This window comes from Lutjanus erythropterus, chromosome 8 (genome assembly GCF_056507025.1).
Source record: "Lutjanus erythropterus isolate fLutEry1 chromosome 8, fLutEry1.hap2, whole genome shotgun sequence".
NCBI lineage: Eukaryota > Metazoa > Chordata > Actinopteri > Lutjaniformes > Lutjanidae > Lutjanus > Lutjanus erythropterus.
In genome coordinates, this window is record NC_139324.1 from 20,919,615 (window position 1) to 20,942,953 (window position 23,339).

The following is a 23,339-nucleotide window of genomic DNA, read 5'->3' on the forward strand; positions in this document are numbered from 1 at the left end:
AGACTTTGATGTTTGAGAATCGGGCCCTGGGCAGGGGGCTGAGGCCTGACTGGAAGACTGGGGCCTGGTGAATAGATCCACAACAGTGGCTTGTTGTGTTTGTTTACCCTTTTGCCCAGCTGCCTGGACCGTGGAGATGGGGGAGCATTCATCATGACCTAGGAGAGATGGGAAGCATGGGCACACACACACAGTGGAGAGTGGCATGATGGTGCACACACTGCAAAGTGTGCCAAGAAAGTGCCCACACAGAGCAATAATCCTCCACGCTCCCCTTCAAGACGTAGATATCTGCTGTTGTCGCTCGCTACATGCAGATTTTTTATCACTGAAAACGCCTGAAGCTATAGTTTCAAGCTATAATATATAAGATTTCATCATTAAAATTTTTAAAAATGTCTGACCTATGTTATATATTTTGCAAAGTTGTTTACTTACATTATCCCACATGTTTCCAACAAAAGTCAAATCCAGAGAAGTCCAGAATTTATACAAGGTAACGGCGTGTTTCTGACTTGCCAGAGTGAGGAAGGAACTTGGTGAACATGGCTAAATGTTATGAAAATAAAACTTTATTAGTAACTTGTCCATGATCATGATTTCTGCCCAAGTCATGTCACATTGATTTTAATTGGCAAAGGAGGTTGTTTAAAAATTTAGACAACTCCCATGATTCCATGCTACTTCATGACATCGAACTACGATTTCTGTTACTGTTTTAGTGTGAGAGACCCACAGCAGCAGAATGTACACAACGTGCCTTTAAATATAAACTGGCGCTCCACATTAAAAGCACAGCTTCACTGCAACAGCTGTAACAATCAAATTAATTTAATCAAAACATTTCAACAATTAATTAAACTTTAATTTAAAACACAAATTCCACTTAGTGTCAGGTGACGTAGTTTATAAGCTCTTGAAAGTGCCGTTTTTGTCATGAAACCTGCAACACTTCCAGTCCCCTTTGACCTGTCCTGTCAGGGTTTGGTTGTGTGGTTCCTCCAATTTCTTCTCACCACTCATGTTATTCCTCTGGCACCACGACAGAGAGAGTTATGATGTTTTGGGCCTGCTTCAGTGAGGGCATGTCGATCATGCTGCCACGGAAGGTGAACGCACCCTGAACAGGTTTACAACAGAGGTGAGAGCAGAGAGAGAATCATAAAATCAGACATGCACAGTGAATGGAACATTGTCTGATGAAGGATACTCATCACTAAAGCTGCAACATTTAGTAAACAAATTGTTTTTTTGACATTTTTTAACCAAAAATGTCCAAATTCTCTCATTTCAGCTTCTTAAATATGGATGTTTTTTTCAGGCACTCCAAACCAAACAACTAAACCAAACAACTAATCAATTGAAAAAAATGATCAACAGATTAACTGATAATGAAAATAAACATTGCAGCCCCACTGGTTATAGATGCAGATGGTAGATTGCTATACGGAAAATTTGTATTCCAGACTTTAAGCACTGTTTTTAATGTGTATTAAATAATATTAAACATAGCAATTTATTGCAGCAAACAGGATGTTGCAGAAGAAAATGAAACTCACTAAAGTAAATTTGAGAATAAGACATCTTCTGGAATAAAAATACTCCTTTAAAAGATCAAGAAACCTCAAGTCAGAAAAATGCAGTCAATAGCTGGAGGGAAGAATTATGAAAAAGCACCTGTCGTGTTGTAAGACAAAGGGACTGACCCCGCTCACTGTTCAAACCCTCACTCACACACAGGCAGGCAGCAACACACACACACACACACACACACACACACACACACCGCGGCAGAGGGATGGGTAGGATATGAATCCCTCGGGCGATGCTTAGTAGGAGCAGCCCTGGCAGGGAGAGAGGTGTGGGCAGATTGTGTATTACCTCAGCAGATAGCCCACAGAGCACAACACACAGGATCCAACCATGCACTAAATTAGGAACAATAATATTGTACACTTAATTGGCCCAACCCCCGTCCCCTCCTTTTCCTATATTGTCTCTGAGAGTCACCCTGGGCTGTACAGTATGTATTATCTGGAACTGCAGAGGTGTGTGACAGGGTACACAAACAAGACACAATCACAGATATTGTGTCATGCTAGAGGCAAGTTTTGTATAAAACATCCGCAAGTTTATCAGATGTCTTTCTCCTGCCCTTAATTTGTGACAGGATTTATCAAAAAAATATTGCTATGAGAAGTCAGAGCATTTTTCAAATGATTTTGGAAAAAAATCTCTGTTCTGTGTAAGAATCAAAGCTACATTTAAATAAGTTTGTAGCCTGAGTGAAATAACAAAACGCCGACAAACTATGATGAGCAAGAACAATCAGGCAGTGTGCCTTTTCACTTACCTCTTCATCTTGCATTTGCATACAAAACTAACTTATAGGCAAACTATAAGACCATGTTTCAAATTATACATTTTGATATACTTTTTACTAAAAATTCTGGCATGAATGGTCTCACCAATTAGCACCTATGGTTAGCAATTTACAACCAAAACTAGCATGAAACTTTGATTGCGTTCATAAAGTACTACATGAATGAATTCATGATCTTTCATGCTTAAAGTCATGTATGAATTCATTATAACTCATGTACCTTTATTATAATGTGTGACCAAATTTTTTTTTAAACTCTTTTGGTAGAGGATGTGAACATTACCTTTCCCTCCTTTTGGTGTTGGTCAAAAGCAGCAATGAGCTCTTTGGCCCACTGGACCCTCTCTGGACTGGGGGAGAACTCCTCCTGCACAGCCTGGATCTGCCCGGGGTGGATCACCTGCTTACCTGCACATGAACAGAGAAACACAACACACACAGAGAGAGAAAGTGAAATATGCTAATGACAACAGCAGGCAATCTGTGGCTTCAAATGAAATTAAAAAACAACGTTTTTACTTGTTGTCACAGAGCTATCAATAACACAGTTTGTGCCAATTACCCTCCCTGATTATAAAAACAAAATATCTTTCTCTATGAAAACTGTTGAACAAACAGCTGTACAAAACTGGATGGAAAAAAAAAAAACATAAAAAGTCTGGGAAATGGGAGGGATTGCAGCTGGGCACAGAGGCAATGAGACAGGAGACATAGGACATACAGGAGACTAAATGTGTGTGTGTGTGTTTATGTGTCGGTATGTCCGATGTCACTGAGGTGAGTCAGACAGCCAGCACAGGACCAGAGGACGCTGTGCATCATGAAGGACGTCTAGTGTGTCCTCCAAGAAAGTTTTATATTGTGACAGATTTTGTCCACAGCAGCAATCTGATGAAGACAGAACAACCTGTGAGAGCCTCACAGCTCTCAACAATTAGTCGACTGATTGATTAGTCGATCAAAAGAAAATTAGTAGTCAACTAGCTTGATAATCGAATAATAGTTTCACCTTTCAAGCAAAAATGTCAAACAATTAAATGAAAAGATTTTTTGCTTTTCATTGTTATTTCTGTGATTTCTGAGTTTTTGTGTTTTGTACTGTTAGTTTGGACAAAATAAGTAATTTGAAAGCATCACTTTGGGCTGAGGGATATTATAAATTGTTCATGATTTTGTGACATTTTACAGACTAAACAATTAATCTATTAATCATTAAAATAATCAGGCAATTAACTGATAATACAGAGAACTGTTCGTAGCAGTCCTACAGACAAGTACTATTACAAACTGCCAAGACAACTGCATAGAATAAGATAACTTATCTTTAGAACAAGTGTTATATTTATTATAACCATGTTCAAATGGATAAACACATTTCTTCATGCACCTTTACTAGTAATACGAAGAAAATCCTTTTCTGTAATTGCATTTTATATTGCTCTTAGGCCTGGGCAAAATGGCTTATAAATTATATCTTCATATTTTTAAGCTTTACCACAATTGTAAACAGAAAAAACAACATTTAATATACAACATAAAATCATGCAGGCAAAAGAGCAAAATACAAATATAAAGTCATACAATATAAAATACACACTGTAAACATGAAAATATAAATATAAGCAAACAATAAAATCAATACTTCATACACACACGCATACACACACACGCACACTTTCTCTAAAATAACATACCATAAATCACAAATAGTGATTATTGGATACAACATAATGCATTGCTGTGGATTAAGCTACCCAACAGTACTAAATGTCAGACGAGATGATATAGACAAAGTCAAATATCGTCATATTTTTGACGACATACCTCGATATTAATTGATATTGGGACAGTATTGTGGGGATGACCACTATCACAAAACATTAACACAGTGAGATTTTTGATAAATAATCATCAATAATGTGGATATAATGACTAATAGGGTAAAGGAAATAGCAGAATAGCTAAAACAGTGTGGTAAGTTCAGAAAGTTACATCACTTTACTCTAATGCAACTTATAAATCAGGAAAAGATAACACTTCTGCTAAATCACGATATAACAATATCCAAAATCTGAGATTATATCTAGCCTCATGTCATGATATCAATATAATATCGATATATTCCCTGGCCCTACTTGCTCTTGTACAATTTCTAGAAAACTGCTACATCTTTTGTCCAACTGAAACACACGCCTAACATGGAGTTACAGTTCCGTCTGACACACTCCTCACCCTCCTGCTCCCACTCCCTCTCAGTTAAATGTGGGCTAACGCCACAGACATAATCCTGTGTACATTTGCAGATCAAACTTGTAGTGATAAGTTAAGGTTATGAAACGTCTGGTGAGAACGACGGCTCAGCGGCAGCCAGCAGGAACTCGACACTTTAGGGCTTAGCTCTGTCGCCGACAACAAATCCTTCAAGGTGGCCGAGCAGGCGGCCTGCAAGGGAAAAAAAAAATTGCCCAGGAGAGAGGAGGAGATGCGAGGAAAAAGGGGGGAGGACAGAACCCACTCCCTTCTTCCAGCTCCGCTCACCCCAGTTAACCTCAGCAAAACACACACAGCAGTTACACAATCATCACACTGTAGCTGAAGGCTCGAACAATTACCGATGAGAGAACATAATTCATTAAACTGCAACTTATGATTAATAGGTACCATTGAGGGAAGTGTGTGTGCAACAAAATGTGACATTTGGCACCTGTTTGTGTGTCGAATGCTTGGAGGCCTGTGTGTGTGAAGCAGAGAGGCTGTAGCTGCACATTTTCTGTCGGAGCCTGAGGAATCCCCAGGGCCATGCTGGAAATGTGTATGTGTAGGTGTGTGTGTGTGTGTGTGTGTGTGTGTGTGTGTATGTGCGAGTGAGTGTATGTGCATCACCTGGTCTGCAGTACTTGGTTCTCCTTTTTTTTGCTTTAATAATCTGTTTCAATGGAACAACCTGTGTGTGTGTGTGTGTGCGTGTGTGTGTGTGTGTGTGTGTATTCTATGAGGACTGAGGCAAGAGGAGTGTGTATTCCCTCCTCTGCCACCTGTTTTACTTCTGGGCTGAAGAAGGGAGCATGTTTCCACACTGAAATTGGCAGGCTTAAATATACTCAAAGAGGCTGTGTGTTTGCGTGTATGTGCGTGCGTGCATGTGTGTGTAGGACAACAGGCGAATGACAGAGCGAAGAAACAGACAGGGTGACTCAGGTGCCCTCAGTTACAACCCATTGGTTCTCCTAAAATGCATCATTCATGCCCTCCAGCCAATCCCAGCCTGCCATGTGGTGCTGGCATCTCATTGGAGGATTGCTATTTAGCAAAGTGCTCTCAGGCGAATGATGGGGCAGGGTCCCGGGGATGGAAGTGAAATGTGGTCCCTGAAAGCAGAGAATTTTGTGTGGAACTGTTCTCTATTTCTGGGAGGCAAACATTTTTAGGAGGATCATTGAGTCTTAGCAGCAACACGTAGTTTGCAGCACATAAAACAAGGTGAATTAACAATTAAAGCCCACAAATGAGTGACCTTTCTCTGACAGATTTAATACTTGTCAATGTTTTGGTTTCCTGTTTACCAGTAAGAAGCACCGGGTGTTTGTGTTTCACCAGTGTGCCCTGTGCTCAGCGCTAATGGGTGCTGTATGCGGCTTAGGTGCTGCCAAGGTCAATTACTGCACAGGTAGAGGCTTTTGGCTGCACCGTATTATTGCTTAAGCACACTCGGGACAGTAATAGCTACTAACTAAGATTATACAGAGTGCCCATGGCTTGTAAGCCACTAATCCAGTGCTCTGGATGGTTCTGTTCTATATCAAATCTAACCATTTATTCATCAACAGGCTGCTTTCATCATTTTATTTATTTTACCTCATATGGACATCAAGCTTTTTTTTTTATGAACTTCTATTTGCTAAAAACAGATTAGTCAAAAATCGGTACCACTTTACAATAAGACTAACCCTTATAAATGGTTTACAATAGGTCATTAATTAGGTTGTAAACACTCATAAATCATTGTTAAAAATTGTGAACAAGTTATAACAGTTTTCATACATCAGTGTGAGCTCACTGTTTGGCAGGATACAGTTGGTGCTTACTACCATTTAATCTTACTGAGTAACTAACATTCACAATTGGCAAAAGGGAGTTTTATTCTAAAGTGCAAAACGGTGGATGCTGAAAATGTTGAGGTAAAAAATACTGCCAAGGTTTGTGACTGAATCTGGTCATTTCATATGTTGCAAGAAGAAACTTTTTGACCACTCAGGGCTCAACAGTAAGGACTGCCTGCTTGCCCAGGGCAAGTAAAATGCACTGTTGGGCAAGTACAATCTGGCAACGTGCTTGCCTCACCGGGCAAGTGGTAAAAAAATAATTAAACTATTAAACTATTGTGCTAATCATTAATCATCAAAGTAATTTTTCATGCAACGTGGCAGAAAATGCTGTTTTCAAATATGGAGCATTCTTTTCTTTGTTTATTATCATATTAAACTGAATATCTTTGGGTTATAGACTGACAAAATGAGACATTCGAAGACATCACCTTGTACTTACAAAAACTGGGCTGAACATTCTTTACTATTTTCTGATAATTTATAGACATTGCAGCCCTAGATTAAATATGACAAATGACTTAAGTCTGTTGTTATTTAATTACAGATGATAAAACACTTTTCTGTCCAATTTGCCTGACCAGGCAAATGAAAAAAAAAAAACATATTAATGTTGAACCCTGCTATTAAGATATGCTGAGGGTGGTTAAATGTATGTAACTTATTAACAAATATGTGATAAAGCTGACAGGCAGATGTGCTGCTGATGGAGAAGATAAAGTAAACTAAGGAGCAATCAGATCTGAGGCTTAACACTACAGATAAATGTGGGCTAACTGTTAGACAAGCAACAGGTCCCTGCAGCCCTTTTTAATCTAATGTGTTGCAATAGCTTATTAATAATTTCTAAAGTGTTTACAACCTAATTATTAACCTAATTACAAACCATTTATGAATCATTTATAAGGGTAAAGTGGTACCCCAAAATGATTTTGATTCAAAATCTTTGATTTGAATAAGTGAAAACAATTAAAAGGGTTGATTATGTGCATAGACTTGAGGAACCCTGGTACTAAATATAACATATAACACACTGCAGCACGTAAATACTTGATTGTAGAACTGCAAAGAGACTGATGTCAAATTGTTCAATCCAAGGGAAAGACAGCAGAGATCTTCACGTGGCTATCACTGAATAATTCTGATATGAACACACAGCAATGCACACACACACACACAGACACACACACACACACACACACACACACACACACACACACACACACACACACACACACACACACACACACATATATATATAAACCCATAGCACCAGAGAATAGAGGTGGCAAAGGAGGTCATCTGGAAAATAAGTTGCTGTATGAGACAGCAAGAAGCTCCCCTACAAGATGATTTGATGATATGAAATGCAGGTAACGTGAGTCGAGGCCACAGCAACATGGAGAGTGTGCTCGGGGATTTACAATTTTGCAGCGGCAAAAAAAAAAAAAAGAAGCGCTTTTTTTTCTCCATTTCTTTCCGGTGTGAAAAGCTGACTAATTGCTGACGATGTTCTGCCCTATTAACTCACATTCGAGGAGAAAAAAAATCTAAGCATTACAACATAGTAAATAAACCAATATATTATGAAATTCAGTTCTTCTTTTTCCCCTCCTCACAGTTCATGTGGACCCCAACCACAGTGGGAAATATGTCTGATTTTGGAATAATCAGTCTTCAAGGGATGAAAAAGCTGAATAAATATATTTGCTGCAGCATAAGAAGACTGACTGGAATATCCACTTTGGAACAGGCTGTCCTGCCTTCTGTGGTCTGTTACATGCAGTCTGCGGGGCACAGACACGCACACAGACACACACATTCTGAAAGCGTTGCCTGGCTACAGACACACACAGAGCGCTGTTAAAGTAGACGCTACCACTCTTTGCTAATAACACCCTTTTATCATACTTGCACATGCACGCACATTTGCACACATGCAGGTACGCACACCCGAGTGCACGTGTGCAGACCATTCACGGTGGGCGCAAAACACAAATGTCAGACGAGCATTTAGGGCTGGCAGTGTTGTTCCAAAATCACTTCAGCGGCACCTAATGTGCTAAAAAAGACAAAGACAAGCAGCCTGTTAAAACCACACACACAATGGTCATTTTGTGGTGTGACATTCATTTCAATAAACAACACAAGTATATCACAGTCAGACGAAAAGCCAGGAGATGTTCTGCATCCTTCCACTGTTTTTTAAACCACACTTTAAAGCAACTAGCGAATAATTCATACATGCTATTCTCACTTAGAACACAGAAAGAGAAAGACAGAGTAACAACAGACTAGTGAAAAAGTGAAGACTAGGGATGCAGAATATGGATTTTTTTTTTCAGCCGTACCAATAACCAATAATTGCCAGCTTCTCATGGCCAGTACTGTAAAGATAACAGATAATTTCATATTTTTGCAATTTAAAAAGCAGTTAACCTGTAGTTTATGCAAAGATGGATGATTTAATATTCCACAGCTCTAACAGAATCAAATCTAACTGCCATCACTATTACAACACAAACAAAGAACAATTCTGACTTGTTTTTTTATGTTTTCTAGTAAAGTTCATCAGAAGCTTCACAAATATACTTCAGCTTTCATAGAGCAGTTTTGTAGAATAATTCAAATGAAATGCTTTAACATAATCTGTGAAATTAGATAATATTGCGGCTGATATTTATCAGCTAATATACTCAGATACTGATAAAGACAGACATGGCGGGATAGGCCAATATCTGACAATATCAATATTATATTACTATCATGATATGAGACTTTATCATCTTAGATCTTGATATTGATATATATGGAATAAATATTCTAGCTGTTTTGTTATTTTCTTTTACCCACATAGTCATTATATCCATAAAGCACCAATGGTCATCTCTACAATATCGTGACAAATATTGATAAATATTGATATGGAGGATTTGTTAAACATATTGTGATATTTGATTTTGTCCATATTGCCCAGCCCTATGAAATGCAAATACTTTGTTACTGTAGCTGAGTAGAGTTTTCAGGAATCTGAACTTTACTTGAGGATTAATTTTTTTGACAACTTACTACTTTTACTGCCTCCATTCCAAAGGTGTCAAAAGTATCCATCCAAATACTTCAACACTTTTGCAGTGCCACAAGTTTAAAAACAATACGATACTATCATTTGAAAGTAGCTAAGCTGTAAAAAAAAAAAAAAAGAAAATAATAATCATATTCTGTGTGCCCAGGACTCTTTTTTTCTTTTTGTCACGGTATCAAAAGAGGTATCGAGTATCATTTTTTTATACTAGCATTATATCGTAAGTCTAAAATTCTGGTAATGTGACAACTCTACTCCTTGCTTTTTCATTTTGTTTAAATGCATTTGAGGGGAATTATTGATTATATTTATTTTTGCTTCATTGTGCGTCACCTTCCCAACATCAAGACCAGTTTAATCTAAATGGATGGGACAAAAACAGGAAAAGAAAGACGATTCCTGGATGTATCCATCACTGAATATCAAAAATGTCGGACGAAACTAGACTAAAAATTATGTAAAAGACGTAGATGAAACAGACATGAGAGGGAGACTTGACCTGGAGAAAGGTGAGGTTCAATTAGCTTTGCATTGAAACTGCCAGTTCAAATGTCCTTAAGAGGACTAATTTTTACTTTTATACTTTGAGTACCTTTCAGAGCCGTAACTTTTTCACTTTTACTTAAGCAAAGAAGTTGAATCAGTACGTCTACTTTTAGTCTTTTTTTTACACAAGTATTTGCACTTCTTCTTCAGTAAAGAACATGTGTACTTCTGTGTTAAAGAACTGAAGTGACCTTAGTTGATGGAACAGCAGCAGATTTGAGGAACTTTACCTGTGAAGCCCATGAGAGCTCCCTCTCTGGCCTGTTGTCTCAGCCCCTCAACATCTTTGTAGTCAATGTAGACCAGGTCGATAGCTTGCAACCCAAACGCTTTGGTGGTTACAACCACCTTCTGCCTTGCGTAGAGGAGTTCCCGGGCATCTTTCGTCCGTGTGGCACCTAGAGAACAAAATATGGAGGCGCACAGTTATGATTTCGGGGGAGCCTGGCAGATAAGAAAGAAAGAAAGAAAATAAGAGGTGCAGATGAGGTGGGATGGTTAGGGTGAAGGACAAATGAATGAAAGACCAGGATGGAAATTTCACTGAACTACACAAACAAATCTGGCATTTGAATATTTCTTTCCTTATCAGTAGACTAGCAAATCTTCCCGATAATCAATTGATATTTGATATTTAAAGAAGGTCCACCTAAAAAAAATCAATATACATAATAATATATAAGTGTTTGCTATATTTAGAATATTTTCACCACTTTACTTGACTATCAAACAGCCTTTTCCACTGTTACAAAAGCCAAATATCACTTTCTGCAAACCAACTAAACTCCATGGGCAAAATCCATAATTTTACCTCACAGAACACGGAGCTGTTGATCTACTGCTGCCTCAATCTGTTAGTTTGTTTGTACTTTTGTGTGACTTCAGGGTTTCAAAAGGAGAGTTCGGATTCACAAAAGGTTACAATATGTCATGATACAATACACTCATATATCCTCAAATCATCTCTAATTACCATTAAATACTATATTTTCAACCACTTTGTCTGCAGTCCTTTAATCGTGTATTCAAAACAGGGGAAAGGAGAGTAAGACATGTTTTTACAGTCAGGTAATTAAACTTTTGGATTTTACAATTCAGTATAGACAGAAAAATAGAATAGCAGATTTGTGGCCAACAAAGAGTGAGAAAGTTAAGGTGGAATAGTTACCTATGCTGGCACAGAAGTCATCAGAGCCAAACACCACACCATCATGGTGGAGACCAGCCTTGGGAGCAAGCTGACGGATTTCCTCACACACAGCCTGGAGAGAATAAAAATATAATAATACAGGCTGGCTTAAGTGACACAGATGAAAACATGACACTGATTTCTTACTAAGAAATATGCTCATGAACACACATCTGTCAAAACTCAAATTTTTCCCAGCTTCCTTTCCACGAAGACTGATAAAAATACACTAACCTGCTAAATACGCCTCCTACAGGTACGCAAATTCTACGTAAATAAAACCAAACCAGCACAGAAAAAGTACTACAGGTGCCTCGTCACTCTCTGCCAGCCAGAGACAGTTAACAAGTATTAAAACTCAGTATTTTAAGACCACCAGTCTAAATGTTTCTGTAAAACTCAGGGCTGAAGCAGTTAAGTTCGAACTTTGTCTGAAAGTACTGACATCGAGCATTGAATGATGGGTCAGATTTAGCCTTGTTTATTTATTATACAACCACTTACTTCCTGATTTAATTTTTACAGATGAGACGATTCAATATTTGAAATATGTTTTGGCTGAATACTAGCCAAAAGTACTATCACCATTAGCCTAAGCTGAAAAATGAAAATCAGAATCAAATCAAATCTAAAAGTGAAAAGGTTTAAATAAAAAGAAGCAGCAGTATTGCATAACTGAGTCATGTCATGTATTTCCTTCATAAAGCTATAAGGATATTTGTTTCACAGTTTGAGCATAATGGTTTTTATATTGCTAGGATAAGCAAAGTGCATACATACACATATATTAGTGTAATAGCTTAGTTGTTGAAGACAGTGGTTCTCAAATGGGGGTGTGGGAACCCCTGGGGGTCCATGAGGGGGTTCCAGGGGTCCCCATTAAAAAAGCGAAAAATCATTTTCACTGTAATTCCATTTATAAGTAAAACAGTGACAGAATGTTCGACCACCACTTCAATATGTATAAATATTGTAATTAACCCTAAATGTCATCTATAACTAAACTAAGCGTAGTCCACATCATGTAGAAGTAATGTTTATATAATAGTTGCAAAGATTGCTGACATTAGAACCTAAACTTTAAGCAAAAATTGAAATGTGATGTGAAAATGTTTGACAATCACTGGGAAAAAGATGGGATCGAGTTGGTATCAGTACAGGCAGAAACTCGAGGTTGCATATCAGTATCCGACATAAAAAAGTATCAAATCATCCCTGTTATTTTTGCTCATTATTGAACGTATGTTATCCCAGATGTTCTTGTGTATGAAGACATTAAACGTTGTGTTTTTAAAGAGAGGTATTCAGGCATTGTTTTGGTAACCTAAGCTGCACTGAAAATGTCAAACAATAATAAACCTTATTGTTAACATCAAGACCGCTGTCCACAATTATTATCAATGAGGAGAGTAAAATGAAAAAGAGAAAATCTGGAATGTGACTGTCTGTGGTGAGGAGTGTGAAACAATAAGAATGTGTCTCCTGCTTTTGTTGGCCTCCAAATTAATTTCACCACTAGCTGTGCCACAGTGATTTTTTTTTCTCGTGCTTGTAACCTGGGGTTCAGTCTGGGCAAAGATACAGGGTGTTCTCAAGAAAGCACACAGAGGCACCCCCTGCCATCAAAACACACGCGCACGCACACACACACACACAGACAGACAAGCACGAACAGTCACAGAATTAGAGTGGAGAGACGTAAACGACAAATCAAAAGATGGAAGGACAGCTTGTTTCTCCCCAAATGTCCCAAACCCTACCCTTTTCCCCGTGCAGCTGAAGGTCGTGCTGTACTATAACAGGAACTGCTTTGATGCTTGCCAAAATATCATTAAGAACTTTTCCTCTATGATGATATTAAAACACTTCTAATTAAAAAATGTCAGCGTGTCTGAAGAGGGATAGAAAGAGACGCACAGAGACAGACACAGAGAAAAAAAAGACTCAAAAGGCTCATTTTGAGAGACTGTCCGAAAGCTTTGAATCCCTTTCATTTTGGACACGTGGAGCGCTCAGCTCGCTGACACAGTCTTTAATCTAAAGTGAACAATGGACAAACAGCAAAATGTCTTACGCAGGCAGTTTTTAGGGGGTTTGTTTGTAATTTACCTTAAAATTGAGCAGGCCCACAGCGGTTTCCACAAAGGTGACCAGGCGAACGGGTTCTGTCAGTGGCCGTCCTTTCAAGTGGTGCTGAAACCTGTCAACAAACTAAACACACGGGGACAGTCTCATTAACAACACCCACTGTTTCTGTAGATAGAAAACAATAAACCTCCAAAACAATCACAATAAATTAATTTGTTCTCGCTACTTTGTACAATCACAGTCGTCACATTCATTAGATGTTTGGGCTTTGTTGGAGAACATATATTCTCTACAGAATCTGCTGCTATAAAAACACTTTTCAGACTTGTGATCACCTTCATCCATTCATTTTGTGACAGCGTTTTCCATAAGTAGAGGCTGTTAAATGAGACATCATGTTGTGATCGACTGTGTTTCTGTTTACATTCCTGCTCTGAGTGTGTGGTGAAGTGTGGCCTAAGAAATACTAAGATCATGGGTCCTAGTCCTTGTAGGGGGGTTGATGCACAGCAAATAGGCTGGAGTTGGACAGAAAAGTGTCAAAGTGTTAGAATTTTGGAGTTCATTCTTTTATTTGGACTACAGCTTGTGTTCAGGAGCACACTTTGGTGATGTAATATTCCAGTGTTCACTCAATGGGCAGTGAGGAGCTTGATTCAACACTACTCCTCGTGTTTATCCATCTTTTAAGCCCCACACCCATAAGTCTTCATTTGAACTTAGTCTGTGAAGTAGGTAAAAGTGCCACTGTACCTCCCAAACTGTATGTTATAGTGGATTTTCGTGTTCGTGTAATATTTGCGCTAAATTTTACGTTTATGTTTATGGTTATGCAATATATAGAGACGTGGTATTTACAATAATTTTACAGTTAAAGTGTACTCAACGGCGTCACATGTACACACAAAGTGAGTATATTTGAACTCACTGAGAGTTTATTTCAAAGGGTAAAATTTGCTGTACAACAATTATGACTGAGGAAATGATGTCAGATGAAAACTGGACAAAAATCCAACACAAAGTCACAAACACGGGCAATTTTGAAATCATTTGAAAACTTATTGAAATACTTTGACTGCCAATAAAATTGAGCAGAGGTGCACAGCTGCATTGTCTCTCAGGTTTTTACCCTAAATCACCTGGAAAGTGTTCTGACACTCATTAATCAAGTTCACCCAAACAATCAGCTGTAATAGAAAACTATAATTGCAAAGTCAATAGCAGCAGCTGACTTAGGGAAGTTCAAATTGTATTGTAAGTAAATAAATAAATTGCTCCACAGATTCAAGGTAGTTAAATTAAATCTATACCAATTCATAGACCTAATGTGCCCTCTAAAATAAGAAATAAAATAATGTAAATATAATTGTTATTCACAATAAAATAAAAAGACAAGGTATTTCTTATTATCAGTCAGTCAATAACAGATAAATGGTTTGGTAGAAATCACTGGACATATAACCTTTGTTTACACCACAACATGATACAACAAAGTTTTTGCAATTCATCACTTTAATTTGTACTTTTTCAAACATATAAGCCAAATAAAAAATGTAAAAAAGATCCTGGAAAAAAACTAAACATGACCTCAGTGTCCTCACTGGTAGCTACAGGCCTAAGTGTAGCTGCCACGGTGGACTTATCAATGCAATATCAGTTATATGAACGAGAAAAAACAGCAAACTTATACTGAGAAACTGAGCTGGTGTGTCAGAGTGAATTTAAAACTGGAAGACAAAAATGTAAAAAAAATACATAAGTGATATGACACATCTTTCAAAATCCACTGTGGGGTAAAACAGACAGAAAAGAGAAAAAAAAATAAATCCTAACGTGCAAAAACTCACTTTGATACGAATCTTGACACCTTTATTACCTGCACTGTTCCCATTTCGGTCCTTATTCAGAAACACATCTATGAGGGTTCAAATAACGGAGAGAGCGAGCACAGGAGAGCAGCAACAAAAGCGGGTGAAATGAAATATTTTACATTATCACCAGGGTTCCCCCTTCGTCTGAAGTCTTCTGCTCTACCTTCTTTCACAGGCTCTGCACAACTGCAGCATCTGCTCCCCTGAGAGCGTGCACACATGTAAATGCTCACACGCACGCACGAGCACATGCATACACACGGCAAAAACCAAAGAAGAAACAAAATACAGAAAAGGGGAGAAGAAACAAGATTTGGGATGTCTTTGAGTGTGTTTTACTCCTACATTATTCTGTTTTGCAACCCCCCCCACCTCCATGGCAGGGAACAGGGAGACTGGAGCAACAATCAGAGTGTGATGTGACACTTTGCTGAGGCCTTTATTCTGCACGACTCCTGCTAATATGCAAGCTCACCTAAGTAGGGCTTTAAAACCAAGTTTAATTCTTTGAAGACCAAAGCATTTCAATTTTTTCCAACAGACCAGTTCACAGCTAGCCCTGGACTGCCAGTGGGGTAGCCCAAATTCCAAAATCTATCATCTGGAAACACACAAAAGCCCCCTCCCTCAGATATTTCCTTTCAAAGCCAGTCAAAAAAACAGGAAAAAAGGAGAGGGTGCAAAAGCTCAGAGTAGAAATGTCTAACTCCATGTCCCCCCCTTCGACACGCCAGGAAAAAGACAGATATAAATAACCTCAGGTACAGCGCCGCTATTTTTCTAAATGAAGAGCAAAATAACCCCCACACTCGCACTCACCACTCTTGTTCTCAAAAACTGAAAGAGTGGGCCTCCATTGAAGGATTTCAAAAAATAGGGGCAATTTTAATCATCTCTCCATTCAATCTCAGTTGGATAAATCATATCTGAGAGATTTGCATAAATACAAACCATCAAAGACTTTTCATCTTCAAAGAGGTTTTCAAGACCCAATAGGCTTTGTACTGTAATCATCTGAGGTCACAACCCTGTGGGAGCAAGGCTGCTATGGCAACATAAAAACTAACGCTGGGGGCTTAGCATAATATCCCCCCCTCCTTCGCAAACACAGGAAGGGGCGGGGTGTGTGTGGTGGGGGGGTCCGAGAGGGAGTGTGAAAAGAGGGTGTAGATAAACCTATTTCGATGACAGAGGTAACTAGATAGACACGGCCCGTTGCGAGGAAACCTAGCAAATATTACACACAGCGATTACCACCACAACAACGCTGTGCCACGCAACAGCTAACAAGGCTGCGGCGTGCGAGCAAGTCACGCAGGCTGTTTGGATTCTGCTGGAGGAAAACAAATGACAGCTCAATGCAGCACCACTGGATGAAGAGCCTCCAAGCCTCTCTGATTACATGTTTCTGTCCTTCTGCTGTATTCTCCTCTTCAGCTATTATTCACTTTGAGGGCCTGATTTACACTGCATAAGAGCCACTGTAGTGCTCATTCACTGTTCCTCAGGCCTGTACAGCAACCATTAGCTGTCAATGGCTCTCAAACCTAGGACCCTTTAAGATATTATTCACTACCAAATTGAAAAAAGAAAAGAAAAAGGAAGAAATAACACCTCTTCCTGCCATTCAAAGCCATGCTACAAACAAGCCCTCTGACAGTTTTGCCTCCCAATCATGAAAAGAGAAGGAGGGAGAGATGGAGCTAGAGAAAGGAGGCTATAGTGGGACAAGTTTCAATTAATTTTCTTCAAAAGGGGGCCAGATTAAATGTTTCCGGCCTGCTGAAGTGTTCATTTCACAGAGGGGAAGCGGAGAAAGGGATGAGGGGAGGGGACAGGAGGAGGAGTAGAGGAGGAGGAGCGGGACAGGGTGCGATTCTTTCGGTCCCACTGCACACCAAATAGTGTGGTGGGCAAAGAATGCACACGGCTCCGAATCTGTGTGAGAATTGTCCTCAGACAAAGGAGGGAGTTACGCCTGTTATAGCCCAATAAGGCCTGTCAGTCACACAAGGGCAGGGGGAGAGGAGGAAGGCAGAGCTAAAGGTTTCCACACAAAGGGAAACAAGCAAGTCCATCTTTTAGCGACAAATCAGTCTGGAGGTTCCTGTGCTAATATCAATAAAAAAAAAGGGGAGAAAAATAAACAAGTGAGGGATTTACTGCGTGGCCTTACAAGAGTGGAGAGAATCAGACACATGCTTACAACATGGACATATGAACACACATGCAGAGAAGCATGTGCGAAGAGGACACACAAAAAAAGTTGGAGGGACAAAGATGAAATAAGACGACCACAAGTGAATAAATCAAGGTCCCAACAAGAGCTACAGACTCTGTTTCAAGAGCACAAAAACACAGATGACAAAACACACTGCAAGTCAAATGCGCAAACCGATTTTAAAAGTGTTTTACGCAACAAAGCTTAAGCATTTATACATATACAAATACATAAACTGGCTGAAAAAATCTGAATTTTAGAGCTCTCAATGTGATGACAGTGCTTTTCATAATAATAACAATAATAAATAGTGGATGGTGGGAACGTAAAAATACCAAAAACTCTAGGTACAATAATACCACCCTAAAAAGTCTACAATACGATATCTATTGCGAATCAAAAAACAAGAAAAATAATGACTTGAAGAAATGGCCTTTAATAAATAATAAATCTGATGTGTAAATGTTTTGTACAAAATTTGTTTTTGCTTTTCACTTAAAAGTGCTTCTGCTTTCCTTCTGTAATGAAATAAAATAAAAGCAACCAGAAAGAAAGATTGGCATGAATTGTCTTCAGCAATGCATTTTTGAATAATGCATGTACAATTGTGAAACAAAAACAATACAATCACTTGCAGTTCTTTTACAAAACAAACTAAAATAACCATAAAATATCGTGGTAGATATCGTCACACTCTGGTACAGTATATAGACATTTTCTTATTGCCATATTGCGATATTCAATATATTGTTAGATCCATACTGTGGATGTTACAACACCAAAAACTCCACGTACGATAAAACCACCAAATGATTACTTGAAAAAATGCTCTTTACTAAATAATAGATCTGATGTGGGATTTTTGTTTGAACAAAATCCTTTTAACTTAAAGTACTTCTGCTTTTCTTCTTTAATAAAAAATAAAATAAAACTAGCCCAGCCATGATCTAAGCAAAAAGTTGGCATGAATTGTTTTTACTAGTTAATGCTTGAATTATGTTTGTATATCTGCATTAATAAAAGTAATATTGCAGCATAAAATAAAATAATATATCCATGTAATATCACAATAATGTAAAATAATGTATCATATAATGTAATAAGATCATAGCCTGTTACAGTACTGGGACCCTTTTTTATTGTGATATTGCGAACATAAATTTACTGTTACATCCCTAGTGGGTGGTTTTTAAAAGAAGAAATTTATGCAGAACAAAACTGACTTTTTTGTTAAGAGAGGAAAAAAGAGCAAAGGCAGAAACGGCTGAGCTGAGGGAGAGACTTACTGAACACCTGTCAGCAATTATGCTGGGAAGAAAGAAAAGGTAGCAGGAAATAGATGTGTTCTAATTAAAACCACTAGTTAAAAACTTCCTGCTCTTGCCCCAAGACCATGTTTGAGTGCATATGTGTGCATGTGTGTGTATGTGTATACAGTAACACTGAGGGAAACACAAGACCAGACACCCACTTTTCATTACTGATTACCCCTCTGTCTCTCTCCCTCTCTCTTTCTCTGTCTGACAAATATTATTTGGTTAATCACAAACCCCATTCTTAATAAACGCTCAGCTAAACTTTTTGCCTCTGTGTGAAAGTGAGGGCAAAGGGAACAAAAAAAGGAAAAACAAACAACTCAAGTGGTGACCAATTTTAGCAAAGGGTACTCTTGAATTGAACATGAATAAAGCACCTTTGAACTGTATTCAGACACAAACAGTGAAGGAGGCAGACAGCAACCTGCTTCCTCCTGGTTAAGTGAACCATATGGAGCTGATCTGAAAGGCCCGCATTAATGATGTCACTGTCTCCTGACCTTTCAGGACCTGACATCCGTACAGCGCCCCTTTATAGAAAGCCAGAGGGATGGCCAAGCCCAGACAAACACCTTTTAACTAGAGCACAGGTCCAGTTAGTGTGGACAAATTGCAAACAGTAATTTATAAGAAACAAAACTTAAGGACAATAATAGTGGGTAACAATTTCAAATGTGCAATCACCAATGATCATAGTAAGCGTGCAAAAGCTTGCACACTTACACTACTCTACAAGCCTCGGAGCTCAATTCTGATTTATTGCTCAGACCTGATTTTATTTTGTTTGCGTCTTCACACAGTGTTTTAGATGTAGCCAATGTCAGATTCCAGGCGCAAAAGAAAAATAACAAAGACTGATTTGCAGTAGATGCAAGTAAATTTGTGAGAAGATGATAAACAAAACGAGTAGAAAGAAAGCCAAACTTTCAATTATGGCTTTTTGGGACCAATGGCTGCTACTTCCGTACGGAGGTGTGTGGATGCGGAGTCGAAGCCAAGAGAGGTGAGACTGTACTCTTGCATAGCCAGACCCATCTCTGCAGCGTTCAGCACTGGGAAAAGCTCTGGCTCCACATATGCACATTCTGCTATGGGGGGAAAAAACACCCTGGCTTGTTTTTTTTCCCTAAATTAATCACCGGACCCAGGATGCAGCAACAGTACCCCTGCAAAATGGTGTCAGGGGGAACGTTTGCATGTCAGGAGGTGAGCACTGACATAATCAAGACAAAAGAAAGGTTACAGCTGCTAGCTTGTTTACGTTCATACTGTTAGCATCCCAGGTGCTAATCTGCCAGGTTGCTATCTCTAAGGTTAGTTGATGTTTCCCGGGGACTTTGAAAATGTAGATAGCGGATGCCTCAGTACCAACTGAAACAAATCATTCAATGGCAGGCTTATACCCACAGACTACATCTAGCAGGTCAGACTAGTGGGACTGTGACGTGACAGGCTTCTCAGGAACCATTTTTATTTTCCACACTACTTTTAACTACCCCCAGGGTTTCTACAAGTATCAATAATTTAAATTTAAGACTTCATAACATGTTTTTAAGACCATATGAATGTGATTCAAGACTTATTTCACATCAATTCTGGCAAAAAGCACAAAGGTTTAATTTTTGTTTTATTGCAACTTTATGAAAAGTAACGTTCACTTCATAATTTTTAAGACTGTCAAACTCGTTACATTATTTTACACTTTTTAAGGGCCTGCAGAAACCCTGTACATCAGTCAGCACCTCTCCACAAGAGTCTCATGGTAAGACGCTTCAGATGAATGAGTGACATAAAAGTCGCATGAATCCCGATGTAACTGTTCACACTTAAGTCGCATTGCAAAAAATCTGACCTGTATCTGATTTAGAACCGCACATGAAAATGGTCCAGTTAAGAAGTGAAAAGATGAGAATTCATTGGATTTGATTTGTGCTGTTTCATGAAAAAAAAACAGATCTGAGTCAAATATGACCCCGCAGGAAAAATCAGATTTGGGCCACTTTTGCCTGTCTTAATCAGGGAAGATCTTTAAGTACCAAATGACAAGAAGTTACATTTGCTGTCTCACTTGCTTTGACTTTGTACTTGTATATATCGATTTGTCATCTTTCACATACACTAGAACCACAGTAGCTGGGAAGATAGCTGTTCGACTTTGCAAAATATGTGGTTGTATGTGGTTGAAATACATTTTCAATATGAAGAATATTCAAAGGTGTGCGTGAATAACAGAACATTATGCAGGTTAGTGGCTTATTTCCATTTGTTGTATCTGTCTGACTGATGCTTGATTAAATTAATTCTTAGCCACAACATGACACCGTCTCCAGTAAGTTCAGCAGTGGCAGAAGGCACCGTTGTGTTGTTACAGAAAGCTATCGGGCTTCTGAAGTTAATCCGAAGAAATGTCATCCGTTTCTTGAACAGCAGCCAAGAAAAACACTGTCTGTCCCCGAGTCCTGCCACAGGGATCGATTCCCACTTTTACTGGCAAATGGAAAAGTTTGTTATGATTGCTTTGAAGATTCCCGTGGTTTCCTCTTACTCCATGACTTTGTGGAAGAGCACCACTGTGTTTTTTTAAAAAGACACCAAGAGGTGAAAGAGAGACATGTCATGGGTACTTTACAGTCTTATTTAGCTTTTGCATGTATTTCAACTTGATGTTTTGTTTTTTTAGGAAGTGGTTACATGTGATTTGCTTTCAGATTGCTCAGTTCAGCCCTCTTTGACTTTAAAAATGCTAGAGGAGTGCTTGAAAGATGGGCCAATATTTGTAACTTACCCACTGCACCTCCTGCGTGTCCTCCACTTTGGGCAACATGATGGCAGGAGGTAGCACCTCAGCCCGAAGGATGACTTGCAGGTCAGCCTCAGCTAGGCCACTGGACACCGAATTCACCCTCACACACTTCTCCGTCCGGCCCAGGTCGAGTTCTGCTAACATCCTGGGAATGGTCTCTCTGGCCTCAGTCTGCAGCACAGGAGTATAGAACACAAGCAGAAATCATTATTATTTAATGTGGAACACTTGGTCAGACAGTGCTTCAGAATAACTAATAATGGAGTTTCAAGATTCAAAATACAATACTTAGAAGCAAGCACAGTGAGTGCGAGTGAGAGATGACTAATGAAGAATATATAAATAAGACACTAAATGGAGCAAAAACTACTGAAGAAAGGTTGTGAATTGGTGATTTGTTCTAGCTCTATTCAACATTCACCAAAAAAAAAAACTGCAAGTCCAATTTCCTTCAAGGAAATGTTGCACATAAATGATATTGCCCATTAAGCATGGTCATAAAAATAAACATCACATTCAGATACAAATAATGTGTAATCAAAGTGGGTGATTTACAAAGCACACATCAATATGGAATAAAAAATATCAAGATGAAATATTGATATATTAAAAAACACACACAAAACAACACAGCACATCTGTATTCTCCCTTCCCTGCAATTCATCTTTATACAGTATGCCACAAATCAACAAAACAGAAGCTGCACACTCAACTTTGTTCTTTCAATGCAGGCATTGTATGAGTTGAGCAGGAAGAGAGATGAGGAGGATGGGAAAAAAAAATCAAAGAGAAGCCTACAGTCCCAGCTTCTATCGGTAACACAGTAGCACACGCCGCTATATTCAAACCAGATGCTGGGCTTTGAGAATGGAGAGAAAGAGGGATGGAATGGGGAGAGAAGTCCGGCTAGTGAGAGGAGAGAGGCTCTCTGGGAGAAATGTGGTCTGAGTTAAGCAGCATGAGGAAACGGTAGCTTAGGAGTTGTCAGGTCAGATCAGAGGCTGGAGCCTTTGAGTGCTTGTGTGTGTGCTGTGGAGATGCTCAAACTGGGATTTCGTTTTTTTTTTTTCCAGTTTTCACTAATATCACTAAAACTAATCTACAAAATATTCAAACTGATACATATTATTGTGTACCGTTAAGGCGGAAATGCTTAGTCATGAATTGGGTGATTTAAGTAAAGCACAGATGGTTAGTGGCAAATGTGTCATTGTGGAACAGGATGGCAGAGCTGCAGCGATTAAATTAGATGAAGTCACTCAGTAGACTGCAGCTCTCCAACAGGCAACCAACAAAGAGTATTTGGATATAACCTCTTTGTAATCACCAATATTTTTGATTAGTAACTGTAATTTAATTACATATTTTTTGTCAGTAACTGTAATGGATTACAATTACATTAATTTTGTAATTTAATACAATATGTGACTAGTTATATGTGCACAATTTCTCTCCAGTACTGTTTCTATCCTATTTGACAGTTGTGTGAAATTTTGTCCTAATTAGCACAGGAATTCTTGAGTAATGGTCAAAACTTGTTTTGATTACTCATTACTTGCAAAAAATCTCCCAGTGTTTTTTGCACCAAATTCTTAAAAATTCCCTTAAAATTTACAAGAGTGGGATGGACGCAAAGTCACAGTGACCTTTGACCACCAAAATCTAATCAGTTCATCCCGGAGTCCAGGTGAACATGTGTGCCAAGCTTGAAAAAAATTATCTCATGGCATTCT

At 38.7% G+C, this 23,339-nt stretch overlaps 1 protein-coding gene across 1 annotated transcript in view; it reads right to left on the reverse strand.

Annotated features, from left to right (window-relative positions):
- Positions 1 to 736: 736 nt before the first annotated feature.
- Positions 737 to 23,339, reverse strand: part of clybl (citrate lyase beta like) — an 84,329-nt gene continuing 61,726 nt past the window's right edge. Inside the window, exons 3-8 of the mRNA XM_084724053.1 lie at positions 21,588 to 21,776; positions 13,416 to 13,517; positions 11,286 to 11,379; positions 10,348 to 10,515; positions 2,667 to 2,791; positions 737 to 1,120 (exon numbers count right to left, since the gene is read on the reverse strand). Coding sequence (XP_084580179.1) covers positions 1,025 to 1,120; positions 2,667 to 2,791; positions 10,348 to 10,515; positions 11,286 to 11,379; positions 13,416 to 13,517; positions 21,588 to 21,776 — 774 coding nt within the window. The 3' untranslated portion in view covers positions 737 to 1,024. The remainder of the gene's footprint in view (positions 1,121 to 2,666; positions 2,792 to 10,347; positions 10,516 to 11,285; positions 11,380 to 13,415; positions 13,518 to 21,587; positions 21,777 to 23,339) is intronic.